The sequence below is a fragment of the Coenobita brevimanus genome, chromosome 14, assembly GCF_032717465.1.
Source record: "Coenobita brevimanus isolate Jiangsu-jjx chromosome 14, ASM3271746v2, whole genome shotgun sequence".
NCBI lineage: Eukaryota > Metazoa > Arthropoda > Malacostraca > Decapoda > Coenobitidae > Coenobita > Coenobita brevimanus.
Window position 1 is genome coordinate 7087501 of NC_136967.1, and position 21433 is coordinate 7108933.

General features: G+C 42.8%; 1 protein-coding gene across 2 annotated transcripts in view; it reads right to left on the reverse strand.

Moving 5' to 3' along the window:
• LOC145418971 (organic cation transporter protein-like) overlaps window positions 1-17395 on the reverse strand; it is a 19100-nt gene extending 1705 nt beyond the window's left edge. The window contains exons 1-11 of one of the 2 annotated variants that reach the window (XM_080287224.1): window positions 17281-17395; window positions 9419-9739; window positions 8309-8444; window positions 7326-7521; window positions 5972-6075; window positions 4935-5089; window positions 3244-3412; window positions 2287-2434; window positions 1438-1637; window positions 1051-1223; window positions 478-662 (exon numbers count right to left, since the gene is read on the reverse strand). In XM_080287224.1, the coding sequence (XP_080143350.1) occupies window positions 478-662; window positions 1051-1223; window positions 1438-1637; window positions 2287-2434; window positions 3244-3412; window positions 4935-5089; window positions 5972-6075; window positions 7326-7521; window positions 8309-8444; window positions 9419-9608 (1656 nt within the window). In that variant the 5' untranslated portion in view covers window positions 9609-9739; window positions 17281-17395. Of the gene's footprint in view, window positions 1-477; window positions 663-1050; window positions 1224-1437; window positions 1638-2286; window positions 2435-3243; window positions 3413-4934; window positions 5090-5971; window positions 6076-7325; window positions 7522-8308; window positions 8445-9418; window positions 9740-16649; window positions 16718-17280 lie in introns of those variants that run through there. The other variant, XM_080287232.1, reaches the window with a different exon arrangement.
• Window positions 17396-21433: the final 4038 nt, after the last annotated feature.

Sequence of the window (21433 nt, forward strand, 5' to 3'; positions counted from 1 at the left end):
GTGTGTGGGAGTGTGTAGGAGGTATTTCGGTGCGTGGTGTGGTAAGGAGTGGTGAGGCAGTGTGTTGTGCTGTGGCTGTGAGGTGTGGCAGTGTGCACGTGTAGGAGGTGTAGCAGTGTGTGGTGTGTGGGAGGTGTGGCAGTGTGTGTGGTGTGGTAAGGAGTGGTGAGACATTGTGTTGTGGTGTGACTGTGAGGTGTAGCAGTGTGTGGTGTGGTGTGTGATGTGTAGTGTGATATATGGTCCGCTGCTTAACTCCCTCACTTTGATGACATATTTTTTTGTTTTATACTTCCTTGGCCCCGAATGTTTTCCACGGTTTAGGAGAGACTTCTTGAACTGATTGAGACAGATGTAGCCTTCAGTGAGCGCGACAGACCTTCCCAAAGTTGAGTAAAATCGTCTGAAAGTAACAAGAATAGACTTACAAATTTCGCCACCGAACTGAAAGGTTTTGTTCTCATATCAGATGCTCACCAGGATGTCATTAACATAGGGTGAACTGATGCTGCCCAGGCGGCCCACGAAGCCACACAAACCCAGGGCCAGAGAGCGCAGCCTGGTGGGGAAGAGCTCCACTGTGTACAGGTAGAGCAGGTGGAAGGCGGCCGCTACTCCCATCTTGCCCGCCAGTGACAACGTTATCTTCACTTCAACGTGCACTGGAGAGGAAGGGGAAGAAATATTATTAAAAGACAGACAGGGAGAAAAGAAAAATTAATTCAGAATGGGAAAAATGAATATATATTAATTTAGAGAGGTGGCGAGAACTGTATAAAATAAAAAATATATATATTCCCTTTGAAAGTTGTGGAGGCCAGAGATTAGGCCACAAGAGTTCAAAACATTTAATTCCTTGATTTTGAAAATATTTTTTTCTTTGCTTTATCAACCTCCAGACAGTTTTTCAGTTTAGGGCAGACGGCACAAAGGAACTGACAACTCACTGTGCAGAAAAGTGAACATGACTGCAGTTCTGACAGTAACTAATACAGCACAAAGGAGGAAGAGTGCGAGTAATGAGAGGTGGTGACAACCAAAATAACTCACCATTTGGAACAGTTAACATGATGGCAGCGCTGACGGCGATACAGACGCCGCACAGGAGGAAGAGCGCCAGTGTTGTGGGGCGGCGACCCCTGTGCTGCAGACACAACCACAGAGCTAGGTAGGCCGGCACCTCTATCAGTCCGCCCAGGAACATGTACAAGTAGGGGTCCGCGCTGACAGGTGTATTACAATCAGGTGAGAATTTTACATCACATTACAGTCCGTACTTACAAACATACGTTAATAGTTAAATGCGTACATACATAGCAATAGCGTTAGTAGTAGTATAGTTGTAATAGTAGTAGTAGTAGTAGTATCATCATTATAATTATTATTGTTGTTGTTGTTACTCTCTTATAAATTCCTGCTGCACCAAACTTGGCTCACCTAAGGTTTGTGGCGTTGAGTGAAAGCCCATAATACACGAGAGACACAGTGAACCAGCACACACACATCACAGCCAGGTACCTCCCCAGCCGCCGCCCTCTCGTCAGCTCGCCCACCTTCTCTCCCACTCTTCTCTTTATTCTCCTGAGACTCATTTTTCCCTTTGCAACTTCACTGTCTTCTTTTGTCTTTGTCATCATCTGAGGAAAGCAGAGAAGGCTGAGAGGTTAAGTACAGGACGAAAACTTTTCATATTTTCTCAGGGTTACATGTCATTTCAACCTCCGGACAACTCAATCCAAGACACAGAAATTACGGCGGGTTCAGTTTTACACCCTTACCTGTCCTTCTACACCCCTGCCTCCCCGACACCTCTATACTCCCATACTACACCTCTAACGCATCCACACTTTCATTGCCTCACTCACACCTCCCACTACCCATCCACACTTCCCTCTACCTCACCCCTACTTTTCTTTTGTCCTCATCTCACTCCTACCACACTCACCTTCCCCACTTTAAGCACACCTCCCTTACCTCACCCACACCTCCCTCTACACCTCTACCTAACCCCTGCCTCACCCACACCTACCTCCATACCACATCTCTACCATAGCCACACTTTCCATTCATATCCACATTTGCCCTTACACTCCATACACATCTACACCTTCCACCCCTCCCACCAACCCACACCCACACCCACACACACACACACACACACACACACACACACACACACACACACACACGCAAACACCTTTCCCACATCCTTGCTACTACCACACCCACACCTTCCATCTACACCCACACCTTCTACTCACACCCTCACCCATACCCTCTCCTCACCGTGGACTTGACTCTCTTCAGTGCCTTCTGCAGGACTGGTATGGGGGGCACTGGTCTCCTGTTGACTTTGGCCACCTTTAGCAGCAGTTCCAGGGCCCTTTCCTCCTGATCATGCTGAAGAAGCCACCGGGGCGACTCTGGCAGGAACCTGAGGAGAATGAGAACAGGAAGCAAAAATTAATTATGCCAGATGTCTTGTTTTTTCCCCTACTCACTCCTTAAGGGTCTTGTTCCCGTCGCTTAAGCAGGCTGTTTATCACTCCTTCCTTATCAGTGCATCTCTGCTTACGGTACTTTTATCTTTATCGTCTATGATAATCAATTCATTTACGTCAATATCAAAAACTGTATATATTATGTGGGAAAATAATGAGGTATAATACGTAAAAAACTTGCATAGGATGTGTGATGCTAAAAAGTTTCCCAAAACCAAAGAAAATAAAATTCTAATATTTCCTAATATTCCAGTTATCTTCAGAGAAACCAGTGACTAATGAATTAAGAGAAGAGATAGGAAAGCTTACGCGCATCAGTTCTCCTGCTTTCCCCCTTTTCCACTCCAAGCCTATATTTATAAGGCAAGTATCCAAGGACTGTTAAGTAAATAAATAATAAAATAAAACTGCTTACGAAAAGGTGTTAGGAAGCTTCCTCATCCGACGAGAATACGGTCTCTTAAGTCAATGTCACTTCCTCTTATCGTCTTCAGGAATCTTAAACTATTTTCTTCCATTCTCGCTTCCTTCGAATGATCAGATAAGAAGTAACAGAGGAATGTAACAGAGGGGCAGGGGAAGGTAATCTTTAACCCCCTACTCTGCAACCTTATCATCTCCCGTGTTCTTAAGTCTATTTTTGAGCTGAGTATTGAACAAAATATTATCATAACTATTGAACTAACTATTGAACTAACCACTGAACTAACCATTGAACTATTGAACTAACTACTGAACACACCAGAAAAAACAGATGAAGATGGCATAGGGCAGCGTGAGGGCGACCTGGAGCCACTGCCATTGCCTGATGAAGTAGGCAATGGCGGGCAGTAGCATGTAGCCCACGGACCACGGAAGTACGTACAGCGCACCAAACGTAGACCGGGACGACGCCGAGCAAGTCTCCATCACTGAAAGGATAATAGTAGTAGTAGTAGTAGCAGCAGCAGTAGTAGTAGTAGCAGCAGCAGCAGCAGCAGTAGTAGTAGTATCCTTTCAGGGGGAGAGGGAGGAGGCTGAGGGACGTTTGTATAACCATACAGCAGATCCTACCAGTCATATCGGTGCCACCAGGTGAAGGCGTCCCTCTCCAGCACAGACACTAAGGAAATATAGATACAGTACTAAACAATCGTGCAATCATGGGCTGCAACACCTACTCTCTGCAATTGGTCTAAGGGCCGAACATTTGATTGCCCTCTGAGCTTGACCTCCTACCTGTTATTCTCAAAACCTAATTCCTTCATTCTTGTGTGACACTCAACCTTCCACCAAGTTTGGTTAAAATCGGATCAATATTACCTGAGCTGGCCTTGCCCCATGACCTTGACATTTGATCTTTTCCTGTGACCTTGACCTTTGAGTGGGTGTACTCATAATCGAAGCCCTTCATCCTTAACTTACTTTGAACCCTTCCACAAAGTGCGATCTAAATCGGATAAAATTTTGTGAAGATGACCTTCCTATGTGACCTTAACCTTTGACCTTTTCGTGTGGATCCGGGTTCAGGCTTTGCAGTGTTTCATACGCACCACGACACTGTAACTCAGTCATCGGACCAGTGTGACCGACAAGGGCAGTACCCAAACGTTCCCCCAGACCATGACACACAAAGAGTAGATGTACGACTGAGGTCCCTATTTTCAGTTCTAGCTAGGGAGGAGCCCGGAAAAAAGAAGATCCTACCCAAAGATTTCATGGTCGACTGGACAATTCTGTTTTCGGTGATGTTGCTATACTCTGTTCACCTCAAGCTGGCGTAAAATTGCCTTTCTTTCATTTTAAATGCTGAGCTGTAACAAGGGATTAACAATATAAAGCTAGTCACGAGGAAGTGCTATGGAAAGGATGTAGAGCTGTGATCATGTCTTATTCAGCTAATGAATTACAAGAAATGGGCTGCAAAAGGGCGACAGTCTCCACGCTAACCCTCTCATGGTAGATGCAACTTTAGTTCTCTCTTCCAGGTATCATCAGAAGATTTTAATCAGCAGAGAGTAAGTCATAGAAGCCTGAGAGTGTTAACAATGGCGCCATTAACCTTTTCACGGTCGGGAAAACACTAGTGCTCAATAACAGCTACAATTAAACGATTTTATTTGGTTGAGAGAGAGAGTCAAAGGAGTTTGAGAGTGTTAAGGTCGACGAGCTGTGTCTGTGAGGCGGGTGGAGTAACTGACGGTCTAAGGTGGAGTAGTAACTGTAGTTCCAGGCTCATATGAAAAATGAATCTGGTGGACTGCAGGCTGATGCTACCCTTTTCCGACAGACCAACATTCTTTTCGAGGGTAGTGAAGGAGTTGAGGGACGTCTGCATAACTGAACAGATGGTCCACTCAGTTATATCGAAGCTCCAACGCTAAGGCGTCCCTCCCTAGCATCGGTTTAAAGTGGAAAAAATATTATTTACAACTTCGTGTTCGGTAACGTTACCTATTAGGAATGCCGGGTAGTAGCTGGTCATAATGGTGACGGAGGTGAAGAAGCGCAGTGTGATGAATACTTCAGGTGTGGATGAGATTGCCGTGGCCAGACCCAGAGCCACCGTCAACACCACCGACACAAGGAACACTATACGCCGACCCAACCTGTAGGAGGCAGAGGAAGACGAAGGGGAATTACGGATATACAGGCCACACTGTGCTCATAATCACGACAATGTGGGAGAGGTGTTAAAGAAGAAGAATAGGAAGAAGAAAATGAACACATACCCCACACAGATCCTATGATTTTTGCAAGGTGATCCAACCCTGGTCTCGGTTTCCACACCACTACACAGATACACAGACCACACAGACGAATGGTCCAGCCCAAGAGTCATCATCCACCCCATTACATAGGTACACAGACTATGCAGACGTTAGAATCTGCAGGAGGTGACAAAGACAAGGTAGCAGCTGTAGTGGCACTGCATTTAACTCTCTGGAAACAGTGACGCCTTAATTTATTCTGTTTTTTGCTACATTCAGCGGGGCGATCAAATCCAGTGAGTGTCCCTAACGGTATCACTCACTCACTCACTCAGTAAATCAGTATACCTCTTTGAGGGATGGGCTCTTGCAAATCGCAACTTTAGAGTTTTATGAGCGTCACACTTTCACTTCCACCGACTTTCGTCGCACCCAGGGAGCGTGTCTAGGGTGTGTCTGAGATGCTTGCAGCATGCATCTGGGATGCGTCCGGGATGTGTGTGAGAGGTGTGTCCAAAGACGAGGGACATATTTTGTGATGTGTTGGGCTGGGGGCAGCTGTTCATTGTGATAGGGGTATTAAAAGTTATGTAAAATCCACACAGTTTGAAAAGTCTGTCCTAAGCTGAACGCAGCCATTTGAAGGCAGCAAAAATAGAATGCAAAAACAATGTCCTTAAACCGAAGGGGTTAAACTGTTGACCATCGTTGGGTCCCGTTAGCCACCCGCTCACATACACTTTAGGTTGAGTTCTCACTGATCTGTACGTGAAGACTCACACGTCCATAAGGATGCCGGCTACCACCGAACCGATGAGAAAACCCAACTGGTTGACAGCCTGAGTTGTGGAGTACAAGACCCGCCGCTCACACACCAGGTCCCACTGTCGATGACACAGAGCGATAGAATTAGTTGTTGATGTAGCTTAGTAGGATACAGTAAAACTAAGTATTGTCTTTATACTAGATCATTAGGGGACGGCAACGTAATTTGAACCGTATTCTAAGTGACGTAGGAGGCTTTGTAGTATGTCCTCCTTGGAAATTAGTTCAATACATTACACTTGAACATGTTCGTTTATGTTATTTACCTTGCCTTAACACCTACATTATTTGCATTAATAACATATTGAAATGTGACGTGCAGAATACTTATCAACATTGAGGAGGTATTAAAAACACTCTTCAGCTACAGATATGGTCCTGAACCTGTAGCTGGTCAGGGCGGAAATCTACACATCTCCATGTTGTTGGTATGCTGATTGCAACATTAATATTAACGTACAGCAACTGCATGCAAATTATAGTAATGAAACTGGATCACATGGTCACCTTTGCAACCCGCAGGCACCAAGATATAATTCTGAATCCATCCTCTCCCCAGTGCTCCTCCCTCTCACTGACTCACAGCATTATCCTATATATAGTTCAGTTCACGACCCAGTCAGACACTAGGACAGAGTTAGTCTCCCTTATTTCCCTGTAACTTGTTCAACAGGAACAAATTATGAAACCATGGTCTACATGTTTCAGCAATGCTTGTTAATAAAAAAGGTAAACCAGACATCTACAAATGGGCTCTGGAATATGAAAGACTACTGACGTTACAAAAGATTACAGAATCAATTAGTTTTCCTTCTCGTTATATTACATGAAATCAACCCTTCAAAATCATAATAGTCCCTTCAGTACGATGATGCATTTTTCAGCTTATTCTTACTACTGCCAGACGAATGTACCAAATAAGCGTGTCTCCTGGTAGTGAAGGAGTTAAGGAAAGCTGTATCCACTCCCCTAACTCGAAAACTCTCCCCTAAGCCGAATAAAATCATCTGACAGAGCAGGAGAATAACAAAACAAGGGCCCGTATTCTTATTCAGTAACATGGCTCACTAGCACCTCTTCCCCAGCGATTTGTTTTCGGATTCGGATGGTTAATAACATTTTGCACATTCCATATATCCGATTATGGCGATATTACAATTATTTAAGCAACACAAATGACGATAGTAACGTATAATAAGCAAAATAAATCGATTAGGAAGAGGTGTTAGGGAGCTTCCTTAACCGATGGGGCCAAGGTGTCATTTTCGTTAAGTGCTTACGGACTAGTACAAAGAGCACTCCAACAGACCTCGGTAACAATGGTTGACGTGTACTGCGTGAGGTTGAACTCTCTGGCGGGGCAGGAGGTGACGCTGGTGGAGTTGTTAGCTGGAGTGGTGGGTGCCAGGGCGAGGAGGTCCGGTCTAGCCATACTGGTGTTGTACCCCAGCTGAACCGCCGCCGTGTAGTTGTAGTCGTACATATAGCATCCCGTCCACTGGGCCCTGAAGGAAAGGAAATACTGCAGGTGTAATCTTCCTTCTCTTTTTTTCTTAATCTTTCATATTTTCCTGTTTCTATATGGTGTCGATGTGTTTGGCCAATCGTTGCCATACAGCTCGGTTTTGGTTTTAATTTTTGGCCTTTTTTTTCTTTTTCTGAGGAAGATTTATTGAGAAGGATTAAATTTTATACCTATCGGCTGCACGAGTATCATTAATCTCTTTAGTCCAAGGACGTCTTTTTCCATAATATAACTGCTATTTGTACTTTTCTTTTTTTTTCTTTTTTTTTTTTTTAGCTTAGGAGAGAATTTTTTCGAGATACTGGAGTCAGATTCAGGCTTCATCAATCCCTTCCTTAACAGGTGTCTTTCCAATACGTTGAATAAACTCTTCTAGAAATATGAGGAATGAAGTTAAAAGTGCGTCATCATAATGAAGGGGTTAAGGCAGATAACCAGTTTTTGCTGAGTCCTAAGTTTCTCGTAGAACACGACCTCAGAGAGTCGATACTACCTCTAAGTCCTCCAGTTATATTGTCTGGTGAACTGTGCTAGAGGTGCCCAAGTGGCTGTTCCTTCATCGTGGCATCTCGTACCAGCATGAAGGAATGACATGGCTGGAGTGGTGATGCTGTGCAGGTTTGATTTACAGGGAACTGAAAACATCCTGGTGCTGTGTAGGCTCATGACTATAAAGAAATGAAAACGTGGTGATGCTGTGCAGGTCTGGGTGTACGAGGAACTGAAAACAAGGTGATGTGCGAGTTTGAATTTAATAAGAAACTGACCCTGGTGGTGATGTCAGGCTGCGGATTTGCTCTGTGGTCCAGTTGGCTTGCCTGAGGGGAGGCACGAGGCACCAGTGGTCTGGGGTGGCGCCAAGGAACTGGTAAGCCAGGGTCAAAAACGAGGCTGTGGCCACATCTGCGTTAGAAAAAGTTAAGGGAGTCGGATCTTGTTTACAGGAAGGTCGGGGAATAAGATCTTGTGAGATTTCCTTTCTTAGACTAGACAAGTAAAGGAATTAAGAGACTAGGAATCAATAGGTCAGGGTCACAGTGTGTTTAAGGCCACATCTGCAACATGAAGGCCGGAGTGAGTCAGACTTCGTTTTGCAGGTAAGGCAAGGAATAATATTTGGTTTCTGCAGGTAAGATTTGTTTTTTGCAGGTAAGACTGAATAATACTGGTTTTTATTTTTTATTTTTTCAGGTAGGACCAATAATATTTCAGCTCAGTTGATAGCCAGGGGTACTCAGACTAAAGAACTGATTTGTCTAGTAACCAAGGAGACTCATTTGCACCTCATAACCAGGCCTCACTAAACTTCATGTAAGCACAATTCGGTATTCAACTTGTGCAAGTGAGCAAGAGCCGCATTTTCGTCGGTTGGGGAAACTCTCCAACACTTTTTCCGAAGCGATTATTATTATTGTTTTTCACCTCTTACTGTCCATCTTAATGTTGTATATTTCTTCCAATAGCTCCATACTCTGCATAAATAACGTATAAAAGGATATGAACCAGCTATATCCAAAAATAAATCGCTAAGGAAGAGTGTTAGGGAGCTTCCTTAACAGACTAGAATGTGGGTTCAAGTTGCAGCAGACAAAAACAAACTTCTCACTGAACGGTTACTACAATACTTCTCACTGGACACTTACTACAATACTTCTCACTGGACACTTACTACAATACTTCTCACTGGACACTTACTACAGTACTCCTCACTGGACACTTACTACAATACTTCTCACTGGACACTTACTACAGTACTTCTCACTGGACACTTACTACAAAACTTCTCACTGGACACTTACTACAATACTTCTCACTAGACACTTACTACAATACTCCTCATTGGACACTTACTACAATACTTCTCACCGGACACTTACTACCACCACAGATGACGAAGAGGCAAATATTCCATCTCCCACGAGTGCCCACCACCTTCATGATGTCCTCCAGGGTCTCCATCTGTGCCTTCCCCTCCTCCTCACCTCCTCCTCCCGCCTCATTTCCCTTCGCCAGCAGTGCATCTCGTGTCGCCTCCCCCTCACTCTCCCTCTCTCCCTCGCTCTTCATCTCCCCGTCACTCTCTCAACCACCCTGGCGTCTCCGTCAGCCTCTCCTTCGTACAGTGTTCTCTCTCCGTAACGTCACCTTCCTTGCCTCCCAGTCGTCAGTTGCCTTTCCCGGGTTTCCTCATTTAGTGGCTGGTAGGAGAAATGTGTGGACAGAAATAAACCAATAATTAAACAAACAAATAAATAAATAAATAAGTACATAAGAGAAATACACAAACACACCAACAAACCAAAACACACACACACACACACACACACACACACACACACACACACACACACACACACACACACACACACACACACACACACACAGAGTGAGTCAGACAATTAAACAGATATAACAGAAGCATAACATCAAAGTAACTAACTTTTACGGCGCTACGAGGAAGTGTGTTGAAACCGAACCTCTTAACCCCTCCATGGTCGGGACAACTCTGGTACGCTAATCCAGCTAACGCCAGACGATTTTATTGAGCTGAGGGTGAGTTATAGAAACCTGAGAGTGTTAATACTGCCACTATTAATAAACCCATAGATTTATTACTGGGACTGTCTTCACGCATCGACCCTTTCAATCCGTGGATTTTTTTTTTTTTTATTCATGCTATTTTCAGACGATTTTGTTCAGATTAGGGGTGACTTTTATGAACTTTTTAATATCTATTTTCTTCCTATTTCCAGAAGATTTGATTCTGCTCAGGGGAGATGTGTCGGACTGCGGTTTTTAAAGACAGTATATCCCTCATTAACCCCCTTTACCAGCATACATCATTCTTAAGTGTTATTTGAATCGCATAGTAATAATAAGGGCAAAAAGAAGAAGCAGAGGGAGGAGACGAAGAAGTGGAAGAAGAAGAAGGATAAGAAGAGGAACAAGAAGAGAAGGAGGAGGAAGAAGAAGAAGAAAAAGAGGTAGAAAAAGAAGAAAGTGAAGAAGAAAGGAAAGACGCCATCGTTGTGAAGCAATTAAAACTTTTTATTTTTCACTTTCCATTCACGACCTTCATCTCACCTCAGAGGACCTTGCAGTCCTTGCGAGGTGTTCCGGTCGTAATGCTAAAACTTAAACCTAGCCACAGAAATGGGAGACAAGGATAGTATAGTAGACTGGCTCTCTCTCACCCCCTCAACCCTCCGGTATCTGCCGTACAAGAAAAATAAGTGAGAAATACCAGCTTGCAGGGCTGAAAAGACTGCGGGAAATTTTATAGGAAAGGATGGTAACAGTATCAGAATGGAAATGAAAATAAAAGAAAGAGCGTGCAAACAAATTGTAATAATATACTTGAGCGAAACGTGCATTATTATGTTACTTTTTATAATATGAAGTTTGAGAACATTACTTTTCTAGCCTAATTACATGAGTACTGTACATACAAATACACATCTATATACATCAACATTATGTGTTCTCTGTACATACAAATACGTCAGTAAATTTATATCAAGGAAACTTTAAAAACTAGTGAGAGAGAGAGAGAGAGAGAGAAAGAGTCAAGCGTCTCTCTCTCTCTCTCTCTCCAGGGACGCGTGAAACTCCACATAGATCCCCCCCCCCTCCTTTACATTTTCACCGTAGTACAGCTCCAGTGGGGGCAATTGTTAGGGTCCAAGACATCCCTTCAGAAAATTTCAATCGACATCCTAAAACTGACCCATCTTTCCAACCATGCTGCCAAGTTTCATTAAAATACTTTCTCTTTTTCAGGTTTCGGCTACGGTAAACACACACACACACACACACACACACACACACACACACACACACACACACACACACACACAGGATTACAGTATATTAGATGCCTACGACAAATGATGCCTACCACACTCACTTTTTCCGTACGATAAAAAAGACGCTAAGTTATGTTTACGATACACATTTTTCCCCTACGATAAAAATAATGATGCCTGCGATAACCAGCTTTCCCTCCGATAAATAATACCTACAGCAAAGATTTTTTTTTTTCCTCTCTCTCTCTCTCTCCGATAAATGATGCCTACGATAATCGCTTTAAGCACTTTCCCCTGCGATAAATGGCGACCACAATAGACATGCCACGATTCCTACGATACACGATGACCAGAGTAAACATTTTTTTTCCCCACGATAAAGGATGATTTCTATAAACACTTCTTTCCTCTGATAAATGATGGAACAGGAAACTTACTTACGGAATCACCATCAGCATGCTTAGAATGTGACGCCAGGGACAGGGATGTGACGTGATGTGATGGGATGTGATATGTGATGTGACTCCCTGGCGCTGTCACCCTTAACTACTCCCTGCACATCCCTACCTTATCTTTAAGTGCGGATGGCCACTTCTCTGCTCCTCTCCCCCATCACCATGCTACTCAATCCCTCTCTCCCCTCCTCTGTCTCGCATTTCACAGTCCGTCGGCCTGGATGGTTGTTTGTTTGTTTGTCTGCCTCACACACACACACACACACACACACACACACACACACACACACACATACAGAGAGAGAGAGAGAGAGAGAGAGAGAGATTAAAGGCCCCTGTAGTTATTCTCTAACCCTCTCCATAAATCACGTATTTATCCTTCATTATATTCATCGATTACTCATGCACAAGAATGCAGGTGTGGTCATTATTACTGGTACTTGCAATGATTCACGATTCATTATCCTCGATCTCGTTCGTGGATTGTATGTTCGTTGGAAAAGGAGGCTCTTTGCATCTCTTAATTAGCGATTTATTTTGCTCAGACACGCATTCATAGAGGGGCTGGTGGAAGGCGCCTGCTTGTGGTGGCACTGATATAGCTGGGCGACTCCACTACTTAGATGTGCTAGCGTCCACCACCTCCCTCCCTATCCTCCCAGGGGTGGATGGTGGACTGCAGGATAAGGGCAACTTCAGCCTGCAGTCTACCGGGTTAATGTCCAGATTAGCTTGGGGTTGCAACTACTGCTACTACTACTACTACTAATGCTTCCTTTACTACTACTACTTCTACTTCAACTACAGTACTACTATTACTATTACTCTATCATGGGCCCTTTTAGGCATTCATGCATCTCTTCTTTAGCGACCTCTCTCTCTCTCTCTCTCTCTCTCTCTCTCTCTCTCTCTCTCTCTCTCTCTCTCTCTCTCTCTCTCTCTCTCTCTCTCAAGAATACCCTTTCAGTATCAACATAGCCTGTATGTCATAAAGGTAATATTAGCGTATCTCGTGCAAAAAATAAATAAATAAATAAGTAAATATATGCTAGTAAAGAAGTGCTACAGCCCCTACTAAACCGTCGACGAGAATAGGGATAAAGGAGACGAGAATAGGGGTAAGGGAGACGAAAATAGGGGTAAAGGAGACGAGAATAGGGGTAAGGGAGACGAAAAGGGGTAAGGGAGACGAGAATGGGGATATGGGAGATGAGAATAGGGTTAAGGGAGATGAGAAAAGGCATAAGGGAGACGAGAACAGTGTAAGGGAGACGAAAATAGGAGTAAGGGAGGGTAAGGTGAGGCGTGAGTACCCTTGAAGAAAGAGGTTAAAATGACCCAGAGTTGCGTAGGTGAAAAATCAACTCCTTGACCCGCTTCTGCGTCTTCCCTCTACGCAGCAATGTTTGTTTTCTGTCTGGCTGGCTGTCTTGAAGATGGATGGTTGTTGTTGTTGTTGTTGCTGCTGCTGTGGCTATTATTGGTGTTATGATTGTTATTATTTTTATTATTTTATTATTGTTATTGTCATCATCATCATCGTCATTTCCATTATTATTATTATTATTATTATCCTACTACTTCTTCTACCACTGCTACATTATGAAAAAGATGTATGCACGATCAAGGCTTTGGATATGCTTCCCTGACCAACAAAAAGATAAATAAAATCGTCTGGAGTCAGAACGGTGTAGTCCCCCAAAGCTCGGTCTAAAATGGAAAAATCAATCATAGCCACAGCTTAACTCCACTCGTTGCAATGACACCTGCCTCTCTGTCTCTCTAAATATGTTTACCTACCTACCTACTTGTCTATCTGTCTGTCTATCTGTCTATCTCTCTGTCTATCTATCTTGTGGTGAAGGGGTTACTGAAGGCTGTATTAAACACCTCTATGTACAAAAAAATATCTCTGGCTGAAGGAAATCGTCTGGGGCTAGCAAGGAGGCAGGTACAAGGATACGGGGAGATAAAGAGGCGAGTAAGAGGGAGGTTCAGAGTTTCACGTATCGAGTACATTCGGAGTGAGGAGGGTTGGGGAGAAGGCAGTGGCAGGGAGGTGGAGGGGAGGGAACTGGGGAGAAGGCAGTGGTGGGGAGGTGGGGGGAAGGGATCTGGGGGGAGTGAGGCGGAGGACCCTTACATGTGAGAAATCTGACGCCAAGAATCCCATAAATTTAAGCCCAGGCCGCGCTCTCTTAGGAGGATTTAAGAAGGCTCTATTTAACCCACTTCTTACCAGTCTTTCTTATGGCCTTCACGTGGTGGCACTGATATGACTGCCGGATCTTACAAACTTCCCTCAGGCTACCCCCTATCTCTACTACTACTGCTATAACCACCACTGCTACTACTATTACCATACTATTACCTCTACTACTACTACTACTACTGCTACTACTATTACTACTACCACTACTACTACCATTTTTGGCTTTGATAGAAACCATGTTGAAAGAAATTACCAATGTGTTTTATGTATAATAAATCGCTAAAGAAAACACCTCTACCACAAGGACCACTCACAGTTGCCTGAGTTTGAAAATTGTTAAAGGCAACACCACGACACCATAAACTTACTAGCCAAAATAAGATTAAGTTGTTGGCTTAAGCTTAGAGATTCCTTCCTAAGCACACACACACGCACACACACACATACACACACACACACACACACACACACACACACACACACACACACACACACACACACACACACACACACACACACACACACACACACACACACACACACACACACACACACACACATTGGAAGTTTGATCATCCTGGGAAAATCAAACAATGCTTAGTGCAAAAATGGTAAACAGAACTAATATCTGCCATCTTTTTTTTTTTTTTTTTTTTTCATAATGGTTTTCACGTAAGACCATCTGAAATTTGGGTCTTGTTACATCTGTGTCCTCCCAGTTTTTATAATACAGCCTCCAGTTATGTGTTTCTTCTTCATTTCACTGCGACCTATAGAACTTTTACCGTAACTTGGCCCAGAGTTTGTCCTTTTTGCAGCTTATTTTATGTAATCCCTTGGCATAATAAGACAACTCTGTGGCTCTACATCCTTCTCATAATCCTAGCACTTATCTGTAACTAGCATCCTCATACCTTAGTGTCAGTCTCTTATAACTCAGTCTTCAAGCTGGAAAGACGGCAGCTTTAGTACAGGTTATAGTAGAAGCGGTATAGACAATTACGCCGTAGACCGTATCACCCCACTGAAGCCAATATAAACATAGTATCAAGGTAAGTGTTTCCAGCAGCCTGTACACAAAACTCCAGCACCGCTCATGACACTCCTTACCACCACACTACGGCGAAGCTACACCCTAAACCGCCTAATCTTTTTTTTTTTTTTTTTTAATAATTTTCATGCATACAATACCGAGTGTACACCGAAACTGAGCAAGAATATAATCTGCTATGTCTAGAAATATGAAAATTACTAAATACAAGGTTAATGGCAATGCTTCTTATCCATCGCAATTATACGCAAATGTAGTGAAACACCCAGTATTATGAACATTTAGAAATAATCAGAGCTGGTTCCTTCACGGGATTAATTAATGGCACCAGATTTATGATAAAAGTGGCACCAGACTTGTGATAAAAGAAAGAAGGGACCTGTTAATATTGGAGTCCTTTCTGTCATACAAGGACAAACCTACTATCTGCAGTAATGAGGTTTTTACAGAACTACTGTGTTTTCAATTGTCTTGGACTCGTCTTAGATTTCTTTCTTTCTTTCTTTCCGTTTTTATTTTTGTATTTTTTACGAAACAAAGTTTTGCCAACTATTGTTTCGTCTAGTGTATTCATTTTTTTTTTTTTTTACTCTCAGGATTTTTATACTAGTATTCACGTAAGTTTTTGATACGTTAATGAATTCTTGCCACACTTTGTAACGGCTTGTGATTTTATTTATTTACTTTGTTTAAATAATAATTTTATTTACCAGACCCGACTTCATTTTTTTAAAATTATTAATTGATTTAGTTCTTTTACGTTAACTTGGCTCAGATTCTACTTCTTTTGCAGCTCATTTCATGTAGCTCAGTGGGAGAAAAAGATGATGCTGTGGTTCTACATCATTTCCATAGCACTTCTTCATGACTAGCACCTTATTCTAGTGTTATTCTACTGTATCTGTTCAGCACTCAAGATGTGGAGATGGTTTTTCTAGACTATGTTAGAGTGAAAAGGGTATTTTTCATGAAAAGTGTCCTGTCTTGGCACTCTTTAAGGTTTATCGCTCAATATTGTTTTTCATGTAGTATGTGTATTGTTCACGTGATCGTAAATCAGTGCGGCTTTTATGTAGTATATTTATCAGTATTTGCTACCCAGTGACAGGCTGTGCATTTCTGAAGAGTCCTTATTACACTCTTTTCACCTTAACGTCGGCCAGATTATTGTCATTTTGCGGATTATTTCACGGAGCTCAATGACAAAGAGTACTATGACCCTACATCTTTCTACGGCACTTTTCGTGGCTAGCATCATACCCCGCTGTTGATCTATTTTTACGGCTCAACATTCAGGATAGAAAGACCACAGTTTTAGGCCAAGGTAAAGTAGAAAAATGTTTAGTGCGGAAATTTCCAAGAGCATTCCATACATCACGTGGACCTTTAGCCTCATAACACACATAGGTCTATCCACGAGAAGCTTCACAATTGCGAAATGATACGATCTTGGACTGATAGCACATGCCAGGGGTTCATTTACACCTAGAGTAATGAAATACACACTGGAGAGTTGTCTGGCCATATGATTGACCTTAATAAGGTCTCAAAACCCCCGTTCTACTTCGCTAATGTCGAACTGACCTGGAAAAAATATAATGCTGGCTCTGATCTGTGCCAACGACTCCTTTGCTCCTCCTCCCTGACTTCACAGCATCTCTCCCAGCACGTCGTCACCCTTATTTATACACCAGTGCTTTGTTTGAAAATGTAGGGAAACTAAACATAGATCAGGGCGCCACGTGTACTGGTCACTAATAATGAAAATCAAGCACTATTTTAAATGAAGAAAATACACAAAGCATGGTGGTTGTTCATTGCATGGTGCTTGTCTGCGTATAATTAAACTGGTCTTAAAATGTTTCTTCATTTTCGCTCCTCATACCAAAATAGTTCGTTATCTTCAGAATATTTTGCATTCGTTTTCTTTCAGTATCTCCATTTCCCGCCTTCTTTTTGTTAACTAACCTTTTGCACACCCCATGCTTTTAACACAATAATCTATCCAGATTGTAAAGCTCCTCCCAAGAGGAATAAAATCGTCTGAGGAACGCATGAACAAAATAAATACGACGTCACCGAATTTGAAGGGTTAACAGAGAAGGTTTCCTACCCTCATTGGCGAGAAAAATCATCCACCGTTTTCCAGAGTACATCATATTAGTTTCCTCTCTGTTTTTCGGAGTTAGGAACGTTCTCTCCTCTCGACACTTACATGATTGGGTGAGAGAGGCGGCCACTAGAGTTATCCTCGGAACGTGGAATTAGAACACTGCCAGGCAACTGTAAGGTTCCTCTTCTGTTACTTGCATGCCTCCGTACACTTCTGCTCTCCTCCCCCCTCCAGTACCTCCCCCTTTCCCTCTGGTTGCACGACCCCCCAACCCCATTCCCCCCCCCCTCTCTCTCGCTCCCTGCACTATCACCACATCTACTACATTCCCTCTCTGACACTCCCTGCATGACCCCCCTACCCCCACTCTCTGCACGATCCCCCCACTCTCTCACTGCTTGCACGACCCCCTACCGCCACTCCCGCCATAATACCCCCTCATCACTTCATGCACAATTCTCTCCTCTTACACAGCCCCGCTCCGCCCACTTTATATTTGGGGTCCATTTATACCCACAATCTACCCCCAACCCCTTCTGCCCTTCACCCTCCAGCCTACCCTCAGCATCTCACTCAGCATGCCGCTTTGAATCCCTCACCCCACTATCAGCTTCCTCTCTCCACTCAGCCCCCCTCCACACACACACACACACACACACACACACACACACACCGCGTCTACTTCACACTTAGCGCATGTGCGTCACTTTCTTCCCTGACGCTGAATATCAAATAAAATCACCAGAGTCGGGAAACGTACCGAGCCTCACTCACTTAGAAACGTCAGCCAGAAGAGAGAAATGACTAACAAAGAGGTATATGTAAGTCAGTCTTGTGCCCCTTACTGTACTTTTCCCCCTTCACCTCCCCATTGCACCCTCTTCTCCCCATTGCCCTTCCACTCCCCACTGTCCCTTCCACTCCCCATTGCCCCTTCTCTTCCCCATTTCCCCTTCCCTTCCCCAGCCAAAACAAGAGAGTGTGCCAAAAAGTAAAACTGTGAATACTGTCACTCCTTTGCTGCTTTTTCTCTTGATATGTGAGAGGAGGAAGAGGAGGAGGAGAAGGAGAGGGGGGGGGAAGAGATAGAGGAAAGGGAAGGGGAATAGTAGCAGTTGTTGTTGTAGTTGTAGTGACTGGTAGTAGCAGTAGTAGTAGTGGTAGCAAAAGTAGTAATGCTAATGTTAGCAACAGAAGTATTAGTAGTTGTGGTAGTACCAGCAGTAGTAGTAGTAGTACCAGCAGTGATAGTAATAGTAGCAGTAGTAGTAGTAGTAGTAGCAGCAGGAGCAGCAACAGTGGGAATAATAATAGTAGCAGTAGCAGCAGCAGCAACAGCAGCAGCAGCAGCAGCAGTAGTAGTAGCAGTAGTAGTAGCAGTAGTAACTGTTGCAGTAGTAGTAGTAGTAGCTGTAGCAGTAGTAGTAGTAGTAGTAGTAATAGTAGTAGTAGTAGTAATAGTAGTAGTAGAAGGAGGAGGACAAGAAAGATGAGACGGAAGGGGAAGTTGAGAAGGACAAAGATGAGGAAGAGGAGGGAGAAGTAAAGTCAAACAAACAAAAGTAAGGAGGTAAACTTGACAGGTTAGGGGTTACCTTTGACAAGACCCAGTACTCTCGTTACCTTAGGATAATTACTACAACCTTTCCCTTACCTGTTTATTTATTTTTACCAGCCGCAGTAGCGAACCTGGTATTGTTATCAGTTTGTTTGTCTGTCTGCGTATCTGTCAGCACAATAACTTCGCAACCGTTCAAGTTATTATCACAAAATTTTACATGTGTGTAGTAGGAATGAAAATCTCCAAGGAGATAGTACTGCCTCTGACTAAAGTTTAGCTGATTTCATGTAACCACGACATAGTATTCAGGTTGTGGGAGTGGACTAGTTCTGTTAGATGAAAACCAGACTATATTTAAAGACTCATCCTACCTAAAATACGAACTATATACACTACCTACAGCTCGGGTTATGATCGAAAGGGTGATAAAACAAGCACAGATACTTGTATTCTGAATGATTAAGGACATTCTTAGCACCTATTCTTTAGCGATTTGTTCTGCACCTTACACATCGGTTATGTTCCTGCATTATTGATGCAGACTATATTAAAATGATGTAACACAAGAAAGTGTCAAGATGTAGTATGGAAAATAAACCATTAATGAAGAGATGCTATGAAACTTCCTGACACCTGGAACATTGTTGAGGGCAGAAGATGGAAAACGAGAGACTGACTAGGAATGAATGGAGTGGAAGGGGAAGAAGGAAGAGACCGATGATGGGATCGGGGAATGGGGTGAAGAGGCAGGAGTGAGTTGGGGGGTTGGATCTTGCTTTGGTGGACTTCAGTACGTGAGGCTTATTCAATTACAAAATTAAGATTTGAAGGATATCCTGGGGCTGAAGGTTTTAAGAGCTTAGCTGATTGCTATATGTGAAAATATACGGAGGGAGAGAGACATGTTAGATATAATTCCTCCCACAAGAAGAAAAGTCACTACCACAGCAAAGAAAGTCAAGGAGAGTTGCGCGGAGAGGGGTAGCGCCCTCCTGTCACCAAACAGGGCTATATGATCTAATAAGGTCTAGCTCGGGAGAACATTTCCCTTCTTCAGCAGTGGAATAACAAGGTGGTAACTCACAGATGACTCTGGTCTTCGTTTTACAGTTCCATTAGAAACTACACAGAAATCAGAGGTATGTTTGGAGTTTTTATTCACGACTAGCCTTTTAACAGTCATAATTACTGCCGCCTTATGTCTGGCAAGGGATTTTTGTACTTGCGAACCTTATGAGTTGCCCAAAGATATATAAATATTTCCGTCACTAATATTTGCTTAAATAAAGGAATGGACTCATTTTTCTTTATGAGAGAGAGACATGAATAGGGCATGATAACCTGACCTACAGATTTTTAGAAGACTTAAGTGAGGTGTAAAGAGAATACAAGCCAACGCCGTGTTTTGTGAGGTCAGTGTGGGGAACGCCTAGCGGTTCCGGCCGACACATTAAACGCTTTATCTTGCGAAGAACATGGAATCACTAACCCCACTAGATAGTCGGTTACCGTTTATTGGAGACATTTATCAGAAACTGGCCTGTACATTTATACATTAAGTACTAGCCTCTGCCTAAATAGCTTGGAAGTGTTGATTTACGAAAATAGCTACCTGTTGTTTACAGCACTTGTGAATGTGTGTCAGTGTTTTTGTTGTGTATTTATCGGCTTTATTACCAAACCGCCACCTTCTTGAATCATGATTATAATCAATTACATAGAACAACATATATTCTATTATCATAAATCAGATTCTTTGGCCATGCATACTCTATGTAAAGAATTAATTGCTATTTCCAGGCTCCAATGTGCAAATTTCAAATGACGAACTCGTCTGTTTCCGAAACCATCTTCTCAGTCAGTGTGTGTTTACGTGTGGTGTTGGTAATTTCTGTTATAATTTTGCAAGAATCTTGGCCCTCTGCTTATTAGCGAGTACAAAGACAGATATTGAAGTGACATAAGACGCTTCTTACTTCCCAGGAGATCCTATAGGAAGAAATCTATGAGAAATATAGCACATGAAGGACCAGACACCCGAAGAACAGCGACAAATTGTCCAAGTAAGTTGTGGACTTTATTAGCTTTTTCTTCTTTTTGAGTACCTGGCAAAAAGAGGCTGATTAATGTAAATCAGTGTAGAATTTATAGAAAATGCTCATGTGTCCCTTAACAATTTGCAACTTAGGCCATGATTGCCCAGTAGGCTGTCTGCTGATGCACATTGCCGTATCAAGTTGACTATCGGGGTATGTTAGATGATTTACTATATTTGATTTAGTTGTGCTGGTATGTTTCTTGGGATCACCTCCAAATTATCAGCAATTTTTTCCCTTATGAATTAATTAAGGGGCTTTGCAAAAGGATACAGAAGTAAGTTTTCCAGTATGAAGAGGATCCATCAGTAAACAAAGAAAATGCAGTTAACTTAAGGGATAGGTTAGGATAAGTTTGATTAGGTTAGAATGAAAGATTGTTAGGATACATAGGTTAGGTTTGGATAAATTTAGATAAGGTTAGGTTGGGATAAATTACGTTCGTAACATACGGTTTAGCTTAAGCAGCAGAAATACCTCACCGATTCACTTCCTTTCCCAGGTTGTTTTCTATATTTTTCTAATCATTTTTATGGTGGTAAGCTATTGTTTACTGCTGATTGTGTTTTCAGTGTTGTCTTAATAAGTGCTCATTCCA